The sequence below is a fragment of the Pan troglodytes genome, chromosome 18 (genome assembly GCF_028858775.2).
Source record: "Pan troglodytes isolate AG18354 chromosome 18, NHGRI_mPanTro3-v2.0_pri, whole genome shotgun sequence".
Classification (NCBI taxonomy): domain Eukaryota; kingdom Metazoa; phylum Chordata; class Mammalia; order Primates; family Hominidae; genus Pan; species Pan troglodytes.
This window is the reverse complement of record NC_072416.2, coordinates 7,664,416-7,683,572: the sequence shown is the minus strand read 5'-3', so window position 1 is coordinate 7,683,572 and position 19,157 is coordinate 7,664,416. Positions and strand designations below refer to the sequence as shown.

Sequence of the window (19,157 nt, the reverse complement as noted above, 5' to 3'; positions counted from 1 at the left end):
GAGACCATCCTGGCCAACCAACATGGTGAAACCCCTTCTCTACTAAAATACAATAATTAGCCGGGCGTAGTGGCACACACCTGTAGTCCCAGCTACTTGGCAGACTGAGGCAGGAGAATGGCATGAACCTGGGAGGCGGAGCTTGCAGTGAGCTGAGATGGCGCCACTGCACTCCAACCTGGGCGGCAGAGCGAGACTCCCTCTCAAAAAAAAAAAGATTCCCCAAGGTTGTCCCTTGTTCTGTGAAGCCTCCTCCCCTCCTCACACCTACTTGCCCATCTCATTCCCTACACTGCTCTGTGGCAGCTCACTCTGGCTTCGTTTGTGTGCTTGTCAACTCTATTTTCAGATTGTGAATGACTTTAGGGCACAGACGATGTCTTGCTCCTCTTCAGGTGCCTGGCTCCTACTATACAGCCTGGAACATAGAAATGTTTAAAAAATATTTGCTGAATTAAATAGAAAAAATGAAGAAAAAGAAAAAAGAGGCACCTGGAGATGTTTTGTCCAGGTCTTAGCTGGTGGAAGGGACCTTGGGCTGTGAGCGTGCTTGAGTCTGGTCTGCCCAGCTGGCAGCCCCCACACCACCCTGCAAGTCCACATGGGATGAGGGGCACCCCTAATGTACCCAACTGGACGTGGGGGCCACCTACCAGACACGCAGCCTATGATAGAATCTCCTGCCCCTCAGAACCTCAACGCCAGGTTCTGGGATGCTGTTAATGCCCTCCCAGCCCTTTACACAACAGATACTCTACACAGCACGGACAGAAGAAATTGATCCTTTGACGTTTACATTTCCTAAGAGTTTTATAAAAATGACTTTCGGGCCGGGCACAGTGGCTCACGCCTATAATCCTAACACTTTGGGAGGCCAACGGGGGTGGATCACTTGAGGTCAGGAGTTCAAGACCAGCCTGGCCAATATGGTGAAACCCTGTGTCTATTAAAAATACAAAAATTAGCCGGGCGTGTTGGCACACCCCTGTAATCCCAGCTACTCAGGAGGCTGAGGCAGGAGAATCGCTTGAACCTGGGAGGCTGAGGTTGCAGTGAGCCAAGATCAGGCCATTTCAATCTACACTCGAGCTTAGGCAACAGAGTGAGACTCCATCTAAAAATAAATAAATAAACTAGCCTGGTGTGGTAGTACACACCTGTAGTCCCAGCTACTCAGGAGGCTGAGGTGGGAGGACTGCTTGAGCCCAAGAAGTCGAGGCTGCAGTGAGCTATGATTGCACCACTGTACTCCAGTCTGGGCAACAGAATGAGATCCTGTCTCTAAATAATAATAGAATTACATAACAAAACTTTTTTGGGTGATAAAAAAAATCCTAAAACTGGATAATGGTGATGCTGGAATATCGCTGTGCATTTACTACAAATCACTGCATTGTACACTTAAAACAGGAGAATTTTACAGTATGTAAATTATATCTTAATAAAGTTTTAAAAAAACCTTCCAATGGCTTACTATTTCACTTTGGCTGAAATCCATACCCATTTCCCTGGATCCCTGCATGTACGATCTGGCCTTGCCTTGGCCCTCCCACTTCAACCCTGCTCACCACCTCCAACCCCTCCCCCATGGCCCTCCTCTCCCACCAGGTGGCTCTTCCTGCTGCACCTCCCAAGCTGTTTCCCACTTCAGGCTCTGGCCCAGATCTGCACACAGCCGCATCTTTTCTTTCCTTCAATCACAGTCTAAAGGGGCTTGGAGAGGCTTCCCTGCCACACCTGCAACATCCTTCTCTCGCAGTCCTGCCCTTTGCTTCTTGCATTCATCACATAACTGTTTCATGTCTGTTTCCCCTTGAAAAGCTAAGCTCCAGGAAGGCAGGGATCAGCTGCAACGGAGCACATACGAGGTGCTCAGCCTGTTGAACACACAAATGATGGTAGAACTCAAATGAGGACGCTAAGAGGGGAGAAAAGTATTCCAGGCTGAAGAGCAAAAAAGAAAACCCTTGGCTTCGTTAGCAGCTTTGGCTAGAACTGTGGATATGGGCTGCTCTGTTCAAATGCAGAATTTCTGTGGCACCCGTTATGTGCTTAGAAAAACTTGGCAAAGGAGTAGCAAACCTCCAAGTAGGGAGAAAACCAAAGTCAGAACTTGCCAAAGACTGCCTGTTCCTGCAACTCCTAACTGAGGCAGAAAAAAAGAGCGCTTCCGGAGGCAGGGAGTAGGCGTCAGGCCTGGGCTCCTCTGCTGGTTATTTTTAGCAGCCCAATGCAAAGCTCAGAAAGATATACTCCCTTCACATCAATATATTGGTCATTTAAGCCTCTAGGAGGAGCAGTCATTTTGTACATGGTTAAAGTGAACTAGGAGCGTCAGAGCTGTTGCCGGGACCCCTTTGAGGTCCCTGAATTGTATTAGTTTCCAAAAGCAAGGCATCAGCATGGCCATGTTCTCTGTCAAAGCTCAAGAGTCTCTCCCACGCCTCTCTCCTAGCTCTTGGTGGCTGCTAGCCTTCTTTGCATTCTTTGACTTATGACTGCATCAGTCCAACCTCTGCCTGTGTTCATATGAGCTTCTTTCCTCCGTGTGTATTTGTGTCTTTTACAGGAACACCAGTCAGATTGGATTCAGGGCCCACCCGACTCCAGAATGACCTCATCTTAACTAATTACATCTGCAAAGACCCAATTTCCAAACAAGTTCACATTCTGAGGTTCTGGTAATGACATGAGTTTGGGGGGACACTCTCTGAGTTCACTAATCCTCACCGTGGACTGGCTCAAAGGAGCAGCGGCTCAAAGAGGGGCCTGAGATCAAGCACCAGAAGTGCTGACTGTGGATGAAAAGGGGCTGGCCTGGCCCCTATCTGTGTCCCCCCATACCTGTGGTAGTGAGGGAGAAGGAAAAGAAAAATCCATTGGGGAAAATTCTGACCTCAGAAGTGGCCTGCCTGAAAAGTCATAGCAACTGGCAAAAATAAAGCAACCTGGGAAAAAACTCAGGCTGGACCTGCACGGAGATAAGCAGACAGGGTCCAGCGCAGAAGCCCTTTGTTCTTTGCATAATTAGCAGGCTCCCGGGAAAAAGTTTCCTCTCCTTTTCAGGCATATACACAGTGGGCTCCATGGAAACCGGCACAGGGAGGAGGGGGCCTTATCTAAAACAAACCCACAGATACACAAACAAGAGAAGCACCGATTTGCACTTGCCTAGAGACATACCTACAGCTGCATAACATAAGGGGAGCTGCATAGGCAGCTTTACTGGTAAGAAGTTACTCAGTTACCAGGAGGAGAGCAGTGTCCTATAAAAGTTTTTTGCGGCCAGGCACAGTGGCTCACGCCTGTAATCCCAGCACTTTGGGAGGCCGAAGGAGGCGGATCACCTGAGGTCAGGAGTTTGAAACCAGCCTGGCCAACATGGTAAAATTTCGTCTCTACCCAAAATACAAAAATTAGCAGGGCGCGGTGACGTGTGCCTGTAATCCCAGCTACTCGGGAGGCTGAGGCAGGAGAATCATTTGAACCCAGGAGGCAGAGGTTGTTGAGGTTGCAGTGAGCCAAGATCGCACCATTGCACTCCAGCCTGGGCGACAAGAGCAAAACTCTGTCTTTAAAAAAAAAAAAAAAAAAGCTTTTTGCATTCAGCTGTAACCCGACAATCCACTCGGACTCCCCTCTCCACTTTGGAGAGCTTTCTTCTTTCCCTTATTAAACTTTCGCTCCAACCCCACCCTTGTGTCCACGCTCCTTAGTTTTCTTGGAGGTAGGACAAAGAACCCCGGGACTAGTTCAGACAAGGAGAAATGCTATATTAAGGTGCATTGGCAAGACTGCAACAGTATCAAGCCAACTAGACTTACCGTGGCTCCTGGAATGGCCCACGCACTGCACTGGCACCAAGACACCACCCAACCCTGGACACTGCACTGGGACAGGAGGCCTGAAGACAAGAATCCTCTCAAAGGAAGCTTGAAGTACATGCTACAAAATAAACTGGCTTCTATACTCAGGGCCAGCTTCATGGGCTCACTCAGAAGGTCCCTGGCTTGCTGCAACCATTTGCTCTGATCATCTTGAAATTCTTAATAGTTTTCTGGGTTTTTTAGCAAGTGTCCCCAAGTTTTCATTTTGCATTGAGTCACACAAATTATGTAGCTGGGCTGTCTTCAAAAATGTCAAGGTAGTAAAAGACAAAAGGCTGAGGAGCCTTCCAGATTAAGAGATCAAAGAGACATGACAACTAAAAGCAACTCCTGGATTACAGGGTCAGGGGCGGACAAAAAGGAAAGGAAAAAAAAAAGACATTAGAGGGACAATTGAAGGTTAGCTGTGGATGAGATCACAGAAATGTCAATGGGAGTTGTCCTAATGATATTTGCCCTGTGGTTAAGAAAATGCCCTTGTTCTTAGGAGATTCATGGCAAGGTATGGGGTAAAGGATCATGACATCTGCAATTTGTTCAGGAAAAAAAAAAAACAAAGTACAAATGATTGAGTAAATCAGGCAAGCCTAAACAACTGCTAAACATGAATAACAGTTCTACGAGAGTTCTTTATGCTCTCCTTGCAACTTCCTGTAGGTTTGAGATTACCTGGAGATAAAAAGTTAACATCACCAGCACCGCCCGCCAGCCCGCCAGCCCGCCAGCCGAAAAGAGCGCAGGTAATTCAGTCCGAGCTGAAAGCGGCCACCCTGGGACTTGAGTCACGTGAGGCGAGCCCACATGACCCGAGGCCCCGGTCCAATATGGCGACCTCCACGGGTCGCTGGCTTCTCCTCCGGCTTGCACTATTCGGCTTCCTCTGGGAAGCGTCCGGCGGCCTCGACTCGGGGTGAGTGCAGCTCCCGCGGCCAGCCTGGTTCGGGGGGTCCCCCCTGTCCTCCGAGCTCACGAGGACAGCCCCGTGAGCTCACGGCCGCCCGTCCCCGCAGGGCCTCCCGCGACGACGACTTGCTACTGCCCTATCCACGCGCGCGCGCGCGCCTCCCCCGAGACTGCACACGGGTGCGCGCCGGCAGCCGCGAGCACGAGAGTTGGCCTCCGCCTCCCGCGACCCCCGGCGCCGGCGGTCTGGCCGTGCGCACCTTCGTGTCGCACTTCAGGGACCGCGCGGTGGCCGGCCACCTGACGCGGGCCGTTGAGCCCCTGCGCACCTTCTCGGTGCTGGAGCCCGGTGGGCCCGGCGGCTGCGCGGCGAGACGACGCGCCACCGTGGAGGAGACGGCGCGGGCGGCCGACTGCCGTGTCGCTCAGAACGGCGGCTTCTTCCGCATGAACTCGGGCGAGTGCCTGGGGAACGTGGTGAGCGACGAGCGGCGGGTGAGCAGCTCCGGGGGGCTGCAGAACGCGCAGTTCGGGATCCGCCGCGACGGGACCCTGGTCACCGGGTGAGGAGGCAGGGAGCCCCGTGCTGTCGAGGGCAGAGGGCCTGAGATTTGGGTTGTAGCCGTGCCTCCGTGTTCAAGTCACTTAACCAAGCTGAGCCCCTGTTTCCTCATCTGCAGAATGGGGATAGGAATCGCTTCCTTGCAGAGTTTATTCATCATCCAGTATCATTGAGCACTTGCTTGTATCAGGCAATGTGCCGCGCCCCGGTGAGATAGCCGTGAACAACTCAGTCTTTGCCTTAACAGCCCTCCCCCATTACTAGAAAAATCAACAAAAGCCGGGTAAATAGCTAACATACATTCTGATTGCTGTGTGTGCAGCAAAGCAACCAACGGGGTGAACCTGTTGTAAATAGTGTTGATTTTAGGGAGGGTGATCTGGAACACGCCTCTCCGAGGTGACCTTTGAGTGGGAACTTGAAGATGAATCACTAAGTGAGCCAAGGTCAGAACTGGAGGAAGAGCGTTTCAGTCCAAAGGAACCCCACGCACAAAGGCTCAGAGGCTCAGGGGGGCTTGTGTGTATGAGGGACTGAAAAAGGAGTGGGGTGTCAGAAACATCAACTCATCAAGACTGATGATTTTTTTTTTTTTTTTGAGACAGAGTCTTGCTCTGTTGCCCAGGATGGAGTGCAGTGGCATGATACCGGCTCACTGCAACCTCTGCCTCCCGGGTTCAAGCGATTCTCCTGCCTCAGCCTCTGGAGTAGCTGGGACTACGGACGTGTGCCACCACGCCCGGCTAATTTTTGTATTTTTAGTAGAGACGGGATGGAGGGGGAGCGGGGGAGTGGGTTCACCATATTCGCCCGGCCGGTCTCGAACTCCTGACCTCAAGTGATCCACCCACCTCAGCCTCCCAAAGTGCTGGGATGACAGGTGTGAGCCACCACGCCCTGGCAAGATTGATGATTTGAATTATTTAAAATTATCTTAAAAATTATTTGAGTCTCAAAAAAAATTATTTGTTGATGATAAAGCTTGTTCTGATCCTGAGTGGGACCAGGTGGGAGAGAGCAGTGGAGAAATAAGGAAGCCAATGAAGGGCCGTAACAGGGATCAAGTGGTAGTTGGGCTGCGTATGGCCTGGGGATTGAGGGCCATAGATGGATTTGAGCTCTGTTGGGGGATGGTCATTTCTGTTAAATGAAACTTAGACTGTTTGCAAAGGCTCGTGGGGATCGTATTGTCAGAACCCTGTCCAGCTTCAGCTCTGACAACAGGGAGATTGCTAGGGCTGTTAAGTTGTCCCAGCTACACTCAGGCCCCAGGAGGTTCCTGGGGCATGAGGGGGAATCTAGCAGCCAGGTTGGGACGGCCAGGGAGAAAGAGCCTGACTATCTGCAGTTGCCCCTGCTGGTGAGTGAGCTTCCCACCTTCCCCGGATCCAGGTACCTGTCTGAGGAGGAGGTGCTGGACACTGAGAACCCATTTGTGCAGCTGCTGAGTGGGGTCGTGTGGCTGATTCGTAATGGAAGCATCTACATCAACGAGAGCCAAGCCACAGAGTGTGACGAGACACAGGAGACAGGTTGGATGGGGAGGCTGTTGGCAACAACCCTCTCGAGAACCAGGACCAGTGGGCTGGGCGGAGCTGTTCTTAAGTCTTTCAACAAGTATTGAGCAGCTACTTTGTGCCCAGCACTATTCTGGGTACTGGGGATTCATGGGGATGAAGATAGGCTTATATTGAATATATAGGACAAAAAATAGTTATAGAATATGCTGAAAAGAATTGGTAAGTGCTCAGAAACAAAAATAAAGTTAGGGGAAAGGGGAGAGATGGGGACCGGAGCTGTGGGTACAGGAAGAGAAAAGTGAAGAGAAAAAAATCTTCATGGACCTGCAACATCGGCGTGGCCCAGGAGCTTGTTCCAAAGCCCCACACCCTCAGACCTGCAGAATCAGAGGCAAGGCCCAAGAGTCTATGTTTTAACGGGCCTCCATGGTGACTCTGACCGACACTCAAGGTTGAGAACCACTGGGATGCGGAATACTGGGATGGGGACAGGATACCATGACCATTTTAGAATGGGCAGTAAGCTAGGTGTGGTGGCTAACACCTATAATCCCAGCACTTTGGGAGGCCGAGGCGGGAGGATCGGTTGAGCCCAGGAGTTCAAGACCTGCCTGGGCAACATAGTGAGACCTATCTCTACAAAAAAAAAAAATACAAAAATTAGCCAGGCATGGTGGTGTGTGCCTGTAGTCCCAGCTACTTGGGAGGCTGAAGCATGAGAATTGCTTGAACCTGGGAGGCGGAGGTTGCAGTGAGCTGAGATCATGCCACTGCACTCCAGCCTGGGCAACACAGCGAGACTCTTTGTCTCAAAAAAAAAAAAAAAAGAGTGGGCGGTCAAGGAAGGCCTCACTAAGGAGGTGATCTGACAAAGGAGCAAGCTAGAGAAAAGCACAGTTCCCAGCCAGAGGGAACAGGAAGTGCAAAGTGGCTGCAGGGTGGTGAGGGGACACCCAGGAGCTGAGGCAGGAGGAGGAAGAGGCTGGGGAGGGCATGCTGGCTCTTTGAATTTTGTTCTAAGAACAGGGGAAACCATTAGAGGGTCTTCACCTGGAGGCTGGCATAGCTTGGTTTACCTGTAAGAAGAGACCCCCCGGCTGCCCTGGGGAGACTGGGATGTGCAGAGGGGAGGCAGGGAGACGAGCAAGGAGGCTGCTGTGCTTCCCAGGGAGGTACCAGGTAGCTCAGACCAGTGGGAAGTGGAGTTAGGCAAGAAGCAGGAGGCCTCCCAAGGGGCCGGTGATCAGCCAGGCTGCTTTTCCTTCAGGTTCCTTTAGCAAATTTGTGAATGTGATATCAGCCAGGACGGCCATTGGCCACGACCGGAAAGGGCAGCTGGTGCTCTTTCATGCAGACGGCCAAACGGAGCAGCGTGGGTGAGTCCTGGGAGCTGAGGCCCCCCGGCCGGGGCTCAGTCCTGCTAGGAGGAACGTTGACCCAATGACAGCCACCCTCTGACTCTACCTGCTTTCTGGGATGTTGACACCTATCTGTCCCCCCTCCCAGGGCCCCCTCACCTTCCCACAGGATGAGGGTCCTGAGATCTTTGCCGATTCCAAGAACTCATCATCTTCAGCTTTAGGCCTCACCTTTCCTGAACCCTAGATAGGATACAAGGAAATGGTCACAAAGTGAGCAGGGAGAAGATCTTGGTTCCAATCCCAGCTTAGCCATCGATGACTTGTCTACCCACCTATGCCGTAGACAAGTCCCTCAGCCTCCCTGAGCCGCATTTCTAGCCCCTGTAAAGAGAGTGTTTTGGTTTGCTCTGGTTGCATAACCAGCACAAATTTAGCAACACTCAGCAGGGAATGTTCTTTTGTTTGTTTGTTTCTTTGAGACAGGGTCTTACTCCGTCGCCCAGGCCAGAGTGCAGTGGTGCAATCTCAGCTCACTGCAACCTCTACCTCTCAGGTTCAGGTGATCCTCCCACCTTAGCCTCCCAGGTAACTGGGATTACGGGCACCCGCCACCACACCCGGCTAATTTTTCTATTTTTAGTAGAGATGGGGTTTCATCATGTTGGCCAGGCTGGTCTCGAACTCCTGACCTCAGGTGATCCATCTACCTCGGCCTTCCAAAGTGCTGGAATTACAGGCGTGAGTCACCGCACCTGGCTAATTTTTGTATTTTTAGTAGACACAGGGTTTCATCATGTTGGCCAGGCTGGTCAACTTGGAATGTTCTATGTTCAGGGTGTCCCATGGACAAAACCAAGATGCTGGTTAGGCAGGGCTCTTCTCTTATCTGGAAAGAATCCTCTTGTTTAGGTTGTTGAAAGAATCCACGTCGCCTCCTCAGTTGTGACTGAGGTCTTGGTTTCCCTGCTGGCCGCCATCTGGGGCCTCAGCTCCTTCAAGCTGCCCAGGTTCCTTCCCATGTGTGTCCTCTCCCCCAGTTGTCCGGCCACCCTCTCATCCCCCTCGTATTTCAAATCTCACTTCCTATTCTGTCACCAGCCAGAGAAGGTTCTCTGTGTTGAACAGCTCCTGTGATTCCAGTGGCCGCACCCAGATCCTCCAGGCCGTTTCCCCTCCCTTAAGGATTCCTATGCCATGTAACAGCACAGGCATGGGTGTGATCTCACGTGTTCACAGCTTCCGGGGGCTAGGATGAGACATGCTTGGGGGCGGGGGCCACTTAGAAATGTGCCTGCACTGTGGGCGTGATGCTGTGCACTGTGGAAGGAAAAGGAGTTAAATGAGAAATGATGGTGGGCGCTGAGCCTGAGCAACGCCGCTTTGTGCCGCAGCATCAACCTGTGGGAAATGGCGGAGTTCCTGCTGAAACAGGACGTGGTCAACGCCATCAACCTGGATGGGGGTGGCTCTGCCACCTTTGTGCTCAACGGGACCTTGGCCAGTTACCCGTCAGATCACTGGTAAGCACGTGAGAGCTGCCTTCGTGAGGGCTGAAGTCCGGGTCTGCCCCAGCCTGTCTCATTCAGCCAATATTGAGTGCCTGCTATGTGCCAGGCCCCGGGGGTTCAAGAGAGCAGAAATTGCTGCAGTCCCTCCCCCAGGATGCCAGTACTACCCAGGCCTAGGAGCAGGGTCAGTTGGTCAGCAAAGACCTCCCCGAGGATGACAGAATAAGAACTGAGATCTGAAGGAGGTGGTAGCTGGGTGGGGGTGGGAGAGCCTTCCGGGCAGAGGGCACCACATGTGAAAGGCCCAGGGCTGGGAGGGATTGTAGGGAGCGGAGGAACCTATAAAAGACTGGAGAGGGCTGGGCACAGGGGCTCACGCCTGGAATCCCAGTGCTTTGGGAGGCCGAGGTGGGAGGTTCGCTTGGGCCCAGGAGTTTAAGACCAGTGTGGGCAACATAGTGAGACCCCGTCTTTATGAAAAAATAAAAAAAAATTAGGCAGGCGTGATGGTGCACACCTTATGGTTACAGCTGCTCAGGAGGCTCGGGTGGAAGGATCGCAATACCTCATCTCAAAAATAGATAGATAGACGCCATCTTGTAGGTAGGTAGGTAGACAGGTGAGAATGGAGAGAGGGGTGGTTGGGGGCAGCCTGGAGGGAGTTGAGGGGCCGTCTGGGGGTGTCCTCTCCTCACACATCACATCCCTCTACAGCCAGGACAACATGTGGCGCTGTCCCCGCCAAGTGTCCACCGTGGTGTGTGTGCACGAACCCCGCTGCCAGCCGCCTGACTGCCACGGCCACGGGACCTGCGTGGACGGGCACTGCCAATGCACCGGGCACTTCTGGCGGGGTCCCGGCTGTGATGAGCTGGACTGTGGCCCCTCTAACTGCAGCCAGCACGGACTGTGCACGGAGAGTGAGTGGGGGTTCTGGGGAGGGGGCTCTGCCCAGCCCTGCCTTGCCCTAGGCCCTCACCTGGCCTCCCCGGTCTTGTCTCGGCAGCCGGCTGCCGCTGTGATGCCGGATGGACCGGGTCCAACTGCAGTGAAGGTAGGAGCTGCCACGCCACTAGCGGATGGGGAGACGGTGGCCCCGGCAGCCCCCACTGCTCCTCTGCTGCTTCTGTCTCCACCTTCTGGTCTGGGAAATGCTTGCCTCTTGTCTTCTGCCCCGGCCTCACCTGCACATCACTGCGTGATTCCCCTGTGGCTGCTGCGGCCCGTTCCACAAAGGGCTTGGCTAAAACAAGGGTCCCCGGGCTCTGACTCCAGGGCCCACCTCAAATCCGGCACGGTCTCATCTTGAGATCCTAACTGAAGTGCCTCTGTAGACATTCTGCTTCCAAATAAGGTCACGTTCAGGGGCTAGTCCAGGGAGGGCAGGGGGTGCTTCACCTTTAGCCCGGCTCTGTACACATCGGCCAGGGCAGGTATCTTGTCCTGTCGAGAAAGGCTCTGACACTGGAGGCCCCAACCTCTCTCCTCCCTCCTCCCATCTCCTTTCCATAGAGTGTCCCCTTGGCTGGCATGGGCCGGGCTGCCAGAGGCCTTGTAAGTGTGAGCACCATTGTCCCTGCGACCCCAAGACTGGCAACTGCAGCGTCTCCGGAGGTACCTACCCCTCCAAGGGGAGGGGGTATGGGCAGACGCTCCTGCTCCGGCCCCTTCAGCCTGTCTCTGGTATGTTACAGTAAAGCAGTGTCTCCAGCCACCTGAAGCCACCCTGAGGGCGGGCGAACTCTCCTTTTTCACCAGGTAGGTGCTTCTGTGGGAGCTGGGGCCAGGGCGGGAGTAATCCCCCTTCTCTCCCGCACCCTTCCCCTGTGAGGTCCATCTCTGCCCTTGTCCCCTGCCAGCTCCCTGCCTTAGAGGAAGCGGGACCAGCTCTCCACACTGTCTGCTTTGGGGACCCTGGAGCAGAGCTCAGGGCCTTCAAGTGCCCAGCGTCTGTTGTCAGCATCCCCCCCTGGAGCTCAGAATGCAAACTGGGCTAGATGAGATCCCAGGGTTGGGGCAGGAGGTTTCCTCATTCTGTCACCCAGGCAGAAGTGCCGTGGTACAATCAGCTCACTGCGATCCTCCCGCCTCAGCTTCCCAAGTAGCTAGGACGACAGGCACATGCCCCCATGCCTGGCTAATTTTATTTCTTACTGTTTTTTAGAGATAGGATCTCACTATTTTGCACAGACGAGGTGCACAGTCCTGGGCTCAAGTGATCCTCCCACCTTGGCCTCCCAGCCCCCATGCCTAGCATCCAGCTGTGTTTTATTTGGCTTACATAATTTTTAAAAAGTTAAAATATATCAGCAGCATCTAAAAATCAGTAACATTCACATTTTTTTAAACTTTTTTTTTTGAGACGGGGTCTCACTCTGTTGCCTAGGCTGGAGTGCAGTGGTGCGATCTCAGCTCACCACAACTTCCGCCTCCTGGGTTCAGGCAATTCTCCTGCCTCAGTCTCCTGAGTAGCTGGGATTACAGGTGCCCGGCTAATTTTCATATTTTTAGTAGAGACAGGATTTCGCCATGTTGGCCAGGCTGGTCTTGAACTCCTGACCTCAAGTGATACACCCGCCTAAGCCTCACAAAGTGCTGGGATTGCAGGCATGAGCACCACGCCCAGCCTTAAAAACTTTTTTAATGGCTTCTCTTAAAATATCAGGCCAGGCGTGGTGGCTCACACCTGTAATCCTAGCACTTTGGGAGGCCGAGGCAGGTGGATCACTTGAGGTCAGGAGTTCAAGACCAGCCTGGCCAACATGGTGAAACCTGGTCTGTACTAAAAATACAAAAATTAGCCGGGCATGGTGATTCGAGCCTGTAGTCCCAGCTACTCGGGAGTCCGAGGCAGGGGAATCGTTTGAAGCCAGGAGGCAGAGATTGCAGTGAGCTGAGATCATGCCACTGCACTCCAGCCTGGATGACAGGGCAAGACTCTGTCTCAAAAAAAAAAAAAATCAGGAGATGGGGCAGCACGGACCTGCATTGTACGTCATGACTGCCTCTGCTGTTCCCTGCACATGTCTTAAATGTTGCCCCATCCCCACCTAGTCCATTTTGCTCATAACATTCCCTGTGTGGTCCCCGGAGGCACCTGATTTAGTGCTATCTATGCCGGGTAGAGGGAAGCCCCTCCAGTGCTACCCAAGCCCTGAGCCCACCCAGCAGTCCCCCACTTGGGGCTTCTCTCCTTTCTGCAGGACCGCCTGGCTAGCCCTCACCCTGGCGCTGGCCTTCCTCCTGCTGATCAGCACTGCAGCAAACCTGTCCTTGCTGCTGTCCAGAGCAGAGAGGAACCGGCGCCTGCATGGGGACTATGCATACCACCCGCTGCAGGAGATGAATGGGGAGCCTCTGGCCGCAGAGAAGGAGCAGCCAGGGGGCGCCCACAACCCCTTCAAGGACTGAAGCCTCAAGCTGCCCGGGGTGGCACGTCGCGAAAGCTTGTTTCCCCACGATCTGGCTTCTGCAGGGGAAATTTCAAGGCCACTGGCATGGACCATCTGGGTGTCCTCAGCCCCTGTGGGGCAGCCAAGTTCCTGATAGCACTTGTGCCTCAGCCCCTCACCTGGCCACCTGCCAGGGCACCTGCAACCCTAGCAATACCATGCTCGCTGGAGAGGCTCAGCCGCCTGCTTCCCGCCTGCCTGTGTCTGCTGCCGAGAAGCCCGTGCCCCCGGGAGGGCTGCCGCACTGCCAAAGAGTCTCCCTCCTCCTGGGGAAGGGGCTGCCAACGAACCAGACCCAGTGACCACATCATGACAGAACAGCACATCCTGGCCAGCACCCCTGGCTGGAGTGGGTTAAAGGGACGAGTCTGCCTTCCTGGCTGTGACACAGGACCCCTTTTCTACAGACCTCATCACTGGATTTGCCAACTAGAATTCGATTTCCTGTCATAGGAAGCTCCTTGGAAGAAGGGATGTGGGGATGAAATCATGTTTACAGACCTGTTTTGTCATCCTGCTGCCAAGAAGTTTTTTAATCACTTGAATAAATTGATATAATAAAAGGAGCCACCAGGTGGTGTGTGGATTCTGAATCATGGACTTAGGTCACTGCTAGGGCTTAGCAGGTGTGGCTTATCCTGAAACAGAAGTCACAACGGCGTCCTGGAGCCAAGTCCTGTTCCCTGCTTGTTTAATCCAGTGCTTATCAAACTTTAATATGCCACAGGTCACAAGGAGATCTTGTTAAAATGCAGATTTGGGCCTGGGGTGAGGCCAGCAATTCTGCGTTTCCAACAAGCTCGCTGACGATGCTGATGCTTCAGGTCCCCAGACCACACTTCTTGTCTTTCTTAGAAACGGGGTCTCGCTCTGTTGCCCTAGCTGGAGTGCAATGGTACGATCTTGGCTCACTGCAACTTTGACCTCCTGGGCTCAAGTGATTCTCCCACCTCAGTCTCTCAAGTAGCTGGGACTATAGGCACATGCCACCATGCCCAGCTAAATTTTAAATTTTTTTTTGCAGAGAAGGGGTGTCACTGTGTTGCCCAGGCTGGTCTCAAGCTCCTGGCCTCAAGTCAACCTCCTGCCTTGGCCTCCCAAAGTGCTGAGATTACAGGTTCGAGCCACTGCGCCTGGCCCCTGACCATAATTTGAATGACCAGGGCTTAGTTTTTCCTCACAGTATTTTTATAGAATTTAAATTAGTTACCCATGTTTAAAAGTCAAGAGATTTTAAAATAAATAAGGGCGGGGGTGCAGTGGCTCATGCCTGTAATCCCAGCACTTTGGGAGGCTGAGGTGGGCGGATCACCTGAGGTCAGGAGTTCGAGACTAGCCTGGCCAACATGGCAAAAACCCGTCTCTACTAAAAATACAAAACAGGCGTGGTGGGAACCTGTAATCCCAGTTACTCAGGAGGCTGAGGCAGGAGAATCGCTTGAACCCGGAAGGTGTAGGTTGCAGTGAACTGAGATCGCACTGCTGCACTCCAGCCTGGGCAACAGAGCAAGACTCCATCTCAAAAAAAAAGTCCAGAGATTGACAAAAATTCCAGCTTGCTGGTTTCTCTTTAAAGATCTGGCAGCTCTGGTGGGCGCCTGCACAGTCACCAGGCCAGCCCAGATTCAGGGAGAAGGGAAACGGGCTCTGCCTCTTTAAAAGGAGCTGCAAAGTCAGGCGCCTTAGAGTCATTCAGGTGTATTCCTAAGAGCAGTTCCCAAGCCTGGCTGCAGATCCTGGAATCTACAGGGATCACTCTCAGTCTGACGCCATGGCCACGATGATGGCCATGATGGCCATCCTGAAATGACCCTTGGCCTGAGAACCATGACTTCTGAGGGGACATCTCTGTTGTGCTGGCAGCTAAGTTGGAAAAGTGACAGTCCTGTGCACTGGAATCCAGGCCCAGAGGCAGCAGTACCTGAAGAGGGCCTGTCACAGCAAAGTTAGAGGGGTCCCAGGTCAGGTGACTCAAACATGCCAAGTGGTGTGAGTCCTGTGGCCCCTGGAATTTTTTTTTTTTTGAGACAGTCTCACTCTGTTCCCCAGGCTGGAGAGCAATGGTGAAACCTCGGCTCACTGCAAGCTCTGCCTCCCGGGTTCAAGCGTTTCTCATGCCTCAACCTCCCAAGTAGCTGGGATTTCAGGCATGCACCACCATGCCTGGCTAATTTTTGTATTTTTAGTAGAGGCGGGGTTTCACTATGTTGGCCAGGCTGGTCTCGAACCCTTGGCCTAAAGTGATCCACCCGCCTGGGCCTCCCAAAGTGCTGGGATTACAGGTATGAGCTGCCGCACCCAGCCTGTAATTTCTTTTTAATTTGTCATCATGTTATTGATTTTCTTTGCCTGCCCGACATCCAGTCTCTCTTCTAGCAACAGCCCTGTCTTAGGCTAGGATTCCCCAGATGCAGAAACTAAGACGAGGAGGTGAGAGCAAGTACTTTATTGGGGAGGCGGCCCCAGGAAGCACTGGTAGAGGACAGGGAGGGAAGGCAGCCTGTGCAGGGTGCAGGAGTGAGCAGGTCTATACTGTAGGCAACAGGGGCTCAATCCTGCTGGGGGCCTCTGGGACAGTTGGTAGAACAGGTCTCGGTTGCACCACACAAGGGCGAGGAAGCTGGGGTATTTATCAGCCAACACCCATTCATCATTGGTTGAGGGCCGCTCCTGGGGGTTGACTCCCTGGCAGTGCCAGTCTGCCCTACCCAGAGACCGAGTGTGCCCTGGCAACCACAGGGAGCTGTGGGAAAGTTGCAACATCTTGCGACCTGAAGCCTTCCATGGTAATGAGAGTGCCCGGGGAGGTGGCCACTTCTGCCTCCTGCTCCATGTCCTATCTAAGGTCTGCCGTCCAAAATCTAAATGCCTGAGCCCCAAAATGTGCCTCTCCTGTAACAGTACAAGTGTCACACGTTTTGGGTTGCCGGAGACCCCAAAACCCAGGAGCCCTGGCTGTGAGCCTCTAGCGTGTTGCTATCAGGGTAGTACCTCTCCCCCATTCTCCATCCAGGTGGTTTGGGTGGCACTGTCTTCTCACCCCAAGTTGCAGGTGGGCCTGAGAGATTGGTCCAGAGTTAGGCACCTGCCCCGGGTCAGCCAGTCAGAGCCCATCGTGGAACTTCTGCTGCAGCTGGAAGAAGAAACTCTCTCTGCTGGGACTGTCTAACTTCCAAGGTTAGACACAAGGAGGGCCACAAGGTGGGCCAAGGTGGGCCACAAGGAGGAGGAACGGAAACCAACTCTTCTCCAGTGTGGAGAAGACCTGATCAGAACAAAGAGATGGAGCGGGTGAGCCAGTGTGGAAAACGACTAGACTGAGGGTGTTGGGGTGGGGGTGGGGGGACATGATTTGAATGCCTGGATCCAGCTATACCTGAAGCCAGCCAGATCATTCTTGGACTTCCGAATTACATGAACCCATAAATTCCCATTTTTTGCTTGAGGCAATTTGTATTGGGTTTTGGGGTCTCCGGCAACCCAAAACGTGTGACACTTGTATTGTTACAGGAGAGGCACATTTTGGGACTCAGGCATTTAGATTTTGGACGGCAGACCTTAGATAGGACATGGAGCAGGAGGCAGAAGTGTCTGAGATTCCAGTACCAACCTATGGTGCTGGTGGGGACACAAATATACAAGAGCTAAAGTCATCAAACTGCAGGCAAGCCGGCTGGGGATTCATGTGCTCCGATCCCAGCAGCATAAGGGTCCCCTCCCCCACCCACAGTAGTGACTCAAGACCCCCAGGCACAGGCACGGGGGTCTTGGACTGCACACTGAAGTCTGCAGCTCAACTGGGAACCCTGAGAGTTCCACATGCTGGGCCATCGCCATGGTGACACGTCTCAGCTTCTGGGGTGCTCTGCACAGAACTTTAGTATTCGGAAAGACCCCAGAAAGGTTCCCATCCTGGCGTCAATGGGTGGGCTTTCAAGGACTCTTTGGGGCCCCAAAACAAATGAAATTCATGTGTGTGTCCTGAGTTTTCATGGGATTCTCCAAGCAGTCTGTGTCCGGAAAAAAAAAAAATCCTGGCTCAGAGGTTTCAAATTGTGCTTTTTGCCAGCTTGGGCAACATGGCCCCGCCGCTACAAAAAAATACAAGAATTAGGCATGGTGGCGCACACCTGTGGTTCCAGCTACTTGGGGCTGAGGTGGGAGGGTCGCTTGAGCCCAGCAGGGTGAGGCTACAGTGAATCATGATCATGCCACCGCACTCCAGCCTGGGTGACAGAGTGAGACCCTGTCTCCAAAAAAAATGTGACTTTTGGGGATCCGCATTCCTCCAAAATGCCTTGTTGGGGGCTGGGCACTAAGGGAGGCAGGGAAGTGAGAGGGAGAAGTTGGTAGCCACAGCCTCTGACATCCCTGGAGGCCCTGGGCTCCCTTCCTCCCAAGCCCTACCCCAGCTCCCACTGCAGCTGCTTGCGTCCAACCTGGCTCCGCAGAGGTCCCAGGGGTCTGTGCCCCAAGAACTGATCCCAGAGGCAGCCTCTGGGCCACAGGGAGCCCTGGGCATGTTTTGCTCGCTCTGGGTCCAGGCCCCAGGAGGCCTCCAAGGAAAGCGCTGTGGCTGAGACAGGCATCAGCAGGGCCCCACAGCTCAGGCCTGATCCCAGCTCCCGCCCACCCTCCGGAGCTCCATCTTCCCCCACAGGGCTGTTCTTTCTCGATACCCGCCGCACCCACGAGTCAGCTGGCTGTTCCTTTGAAACCCGCCACCCACAGTTCCAGAGAAATCGACGGAAGAGTCACCGCCCATGAACACACGCAAGTGCAAGCCGCCTCCTCTCCCCTGACGAGCTGTGCTGGGTGGACAGATGGCCCTCGTGCCATCACACAAAACACCACACCTGCTCTGCTCTCACAAATGACAACCCCAGCCACCAGCTCCAAAATGACGAAGGCTTTTCAGAGTCCCAGGATCTGTGTGGCAGCCCGCTCCACTCTCCATGCCCCAAAAGAGCTCACGGGAAGGACAGGTGGCACCCTGGACAGGGCTCATCACACCCTTCTGACGTCAGGACTGTGGCTGTTTTGGGATGCACCTCACCAGGACACCAGGTCTGGCACTTTGGTAAAACCCCAGGGGGAGGGCAGGGCAGCCCAGGAGAGATGGGCACCAGGGATTTTCATATCTGTTTAATGCAGATATAACTGTGTATCTGGTTAGCTATTGTATGCATACATAATAAGTTGAGTAGCATGCCCCAAAATTCATGTCCATCCAGAAACTTAAAATGTGACCTCGCTTGGAAATAAGATCTTTGCAGGTGGAATTAGTTAAGGATCTCAAGACGTTATACTGGACTTAGGATGGGCCCTAAATCCAATGACTGGCATCCCTACAAGAAGAGGAGACACAGAGAGAGAGGAAGGCCATATGATGATGGAGGCAGAGACTGGAGTGATGCAACCACAAGCCACGACATGCCACTAGACGCTGGAAGAGGCAAGGAAGGAGCCTTCAGAAGGAGCAGGGCCCTACCTCCATGTTGATTCCGGACTTCCAGCCTCCAGAACATTCCTGTTGTTGTTGTTGTTGTTTTTTGAGACGGAGTCTCACTCTGTCCCCCAGGCTGGAGTGCAGTGACATAATCTCGGCTCACTGTAAGCTCTGCCTCCCGGGTTCACGCCACTCTCCTGCCTCAGCCTCCCGAGTAGCTGGGACTACAGGCGCCCGCCACCACGCCCGGCTAATTTTTTGGTATTTTTTAGTAGAGACGGGGTTTCACCATGTTAGCCAGGATGGTCTTGATCTCCTGATCTTGTGATCCACCTGCCTCGGCCTCCCAAAGTGCTGGGATTACAGGCGTGAGCCACTGCGCCCGGCCTATTTCTGCTTTATATATAAAAATTGTGATCCTCCCTCACACGGCCCAATAACCAATCTTGAGAACCTTAACTAATTACACCTGCAAAAACCTTATTTCCAAATGAGGTCACATTCTAAGGTTCTAG

The 19,157-nt window shown here is 53.3% G+C and overlaps 2 protein-coding genes across 3 annotated transcripts in view; one reads left to right on the top strand and one right to left on the bottom strand.

Annotated features, from left to right (window-relative positions):
- ALG1 (ALG1 chitobiosyldiphosphodolichol beta-mannosyltransferase) overlaps nucleotides 1–4,721 on the bottom strand; it is a 52,482-nt gene extending 47,761 nt beyond the window's left edge. Inside the window, exon 1 of the mRNA XM_054668145.2 lies at nucleotides 4,557–4,721. The gene's annotated coding sequence lies outside the window, so the exon portion shown is untranslated. The remainder of the gene's footprint in view (nucleotides 1–4,556) is intronic.
- NAGPA (N-acetylglucosamine-1-phosphodiester alpha-N-acetylglucosaminidase) lies at nucleotides 4,687–13,759 on the top strand. 2 transcript variants are annotated; one of them, XM_510795.9, is made up of 10 exons: nucleotides 4,687–4,797; nucleotides 4,898–5,353; nucleotides 6,745–6,884; nucleotides 8,140–8,248; nucleotides 9,625–9,753; nucleotides 10,456–10,661; nucleotides 10,748–10,795; nucleotides 11,254–11,355; nucleotides 11,436–11,499; nucleotides 12,945–13,759. In XM_510795.9, the coding sequence occupies exons 1-10, from the start codon at nucleotides 4,712–4,714 to the stop codon at nucleotides 13,150–13,152; spliced, it is 1,548 nt and encodes a 515-aa protein (XP_510795.2). In that variant the 5' UTR covers nucleotides 4,687–4,711; the 3' UTR covers nucleotides 13,153–13,759. The 2 variants fall into 2 exon arrangements, with proteins under 2 accessions (XP_510795.2, XP_054524118.1); XM_054668143.2 differs by lacking the exon at nucleotides 10,748–10,795 and having other exon boundaries at nucleotides 4,692–4,797.
- Nucleotides 13,760–19,157: the final 5,398 nt, after the last annotated feature.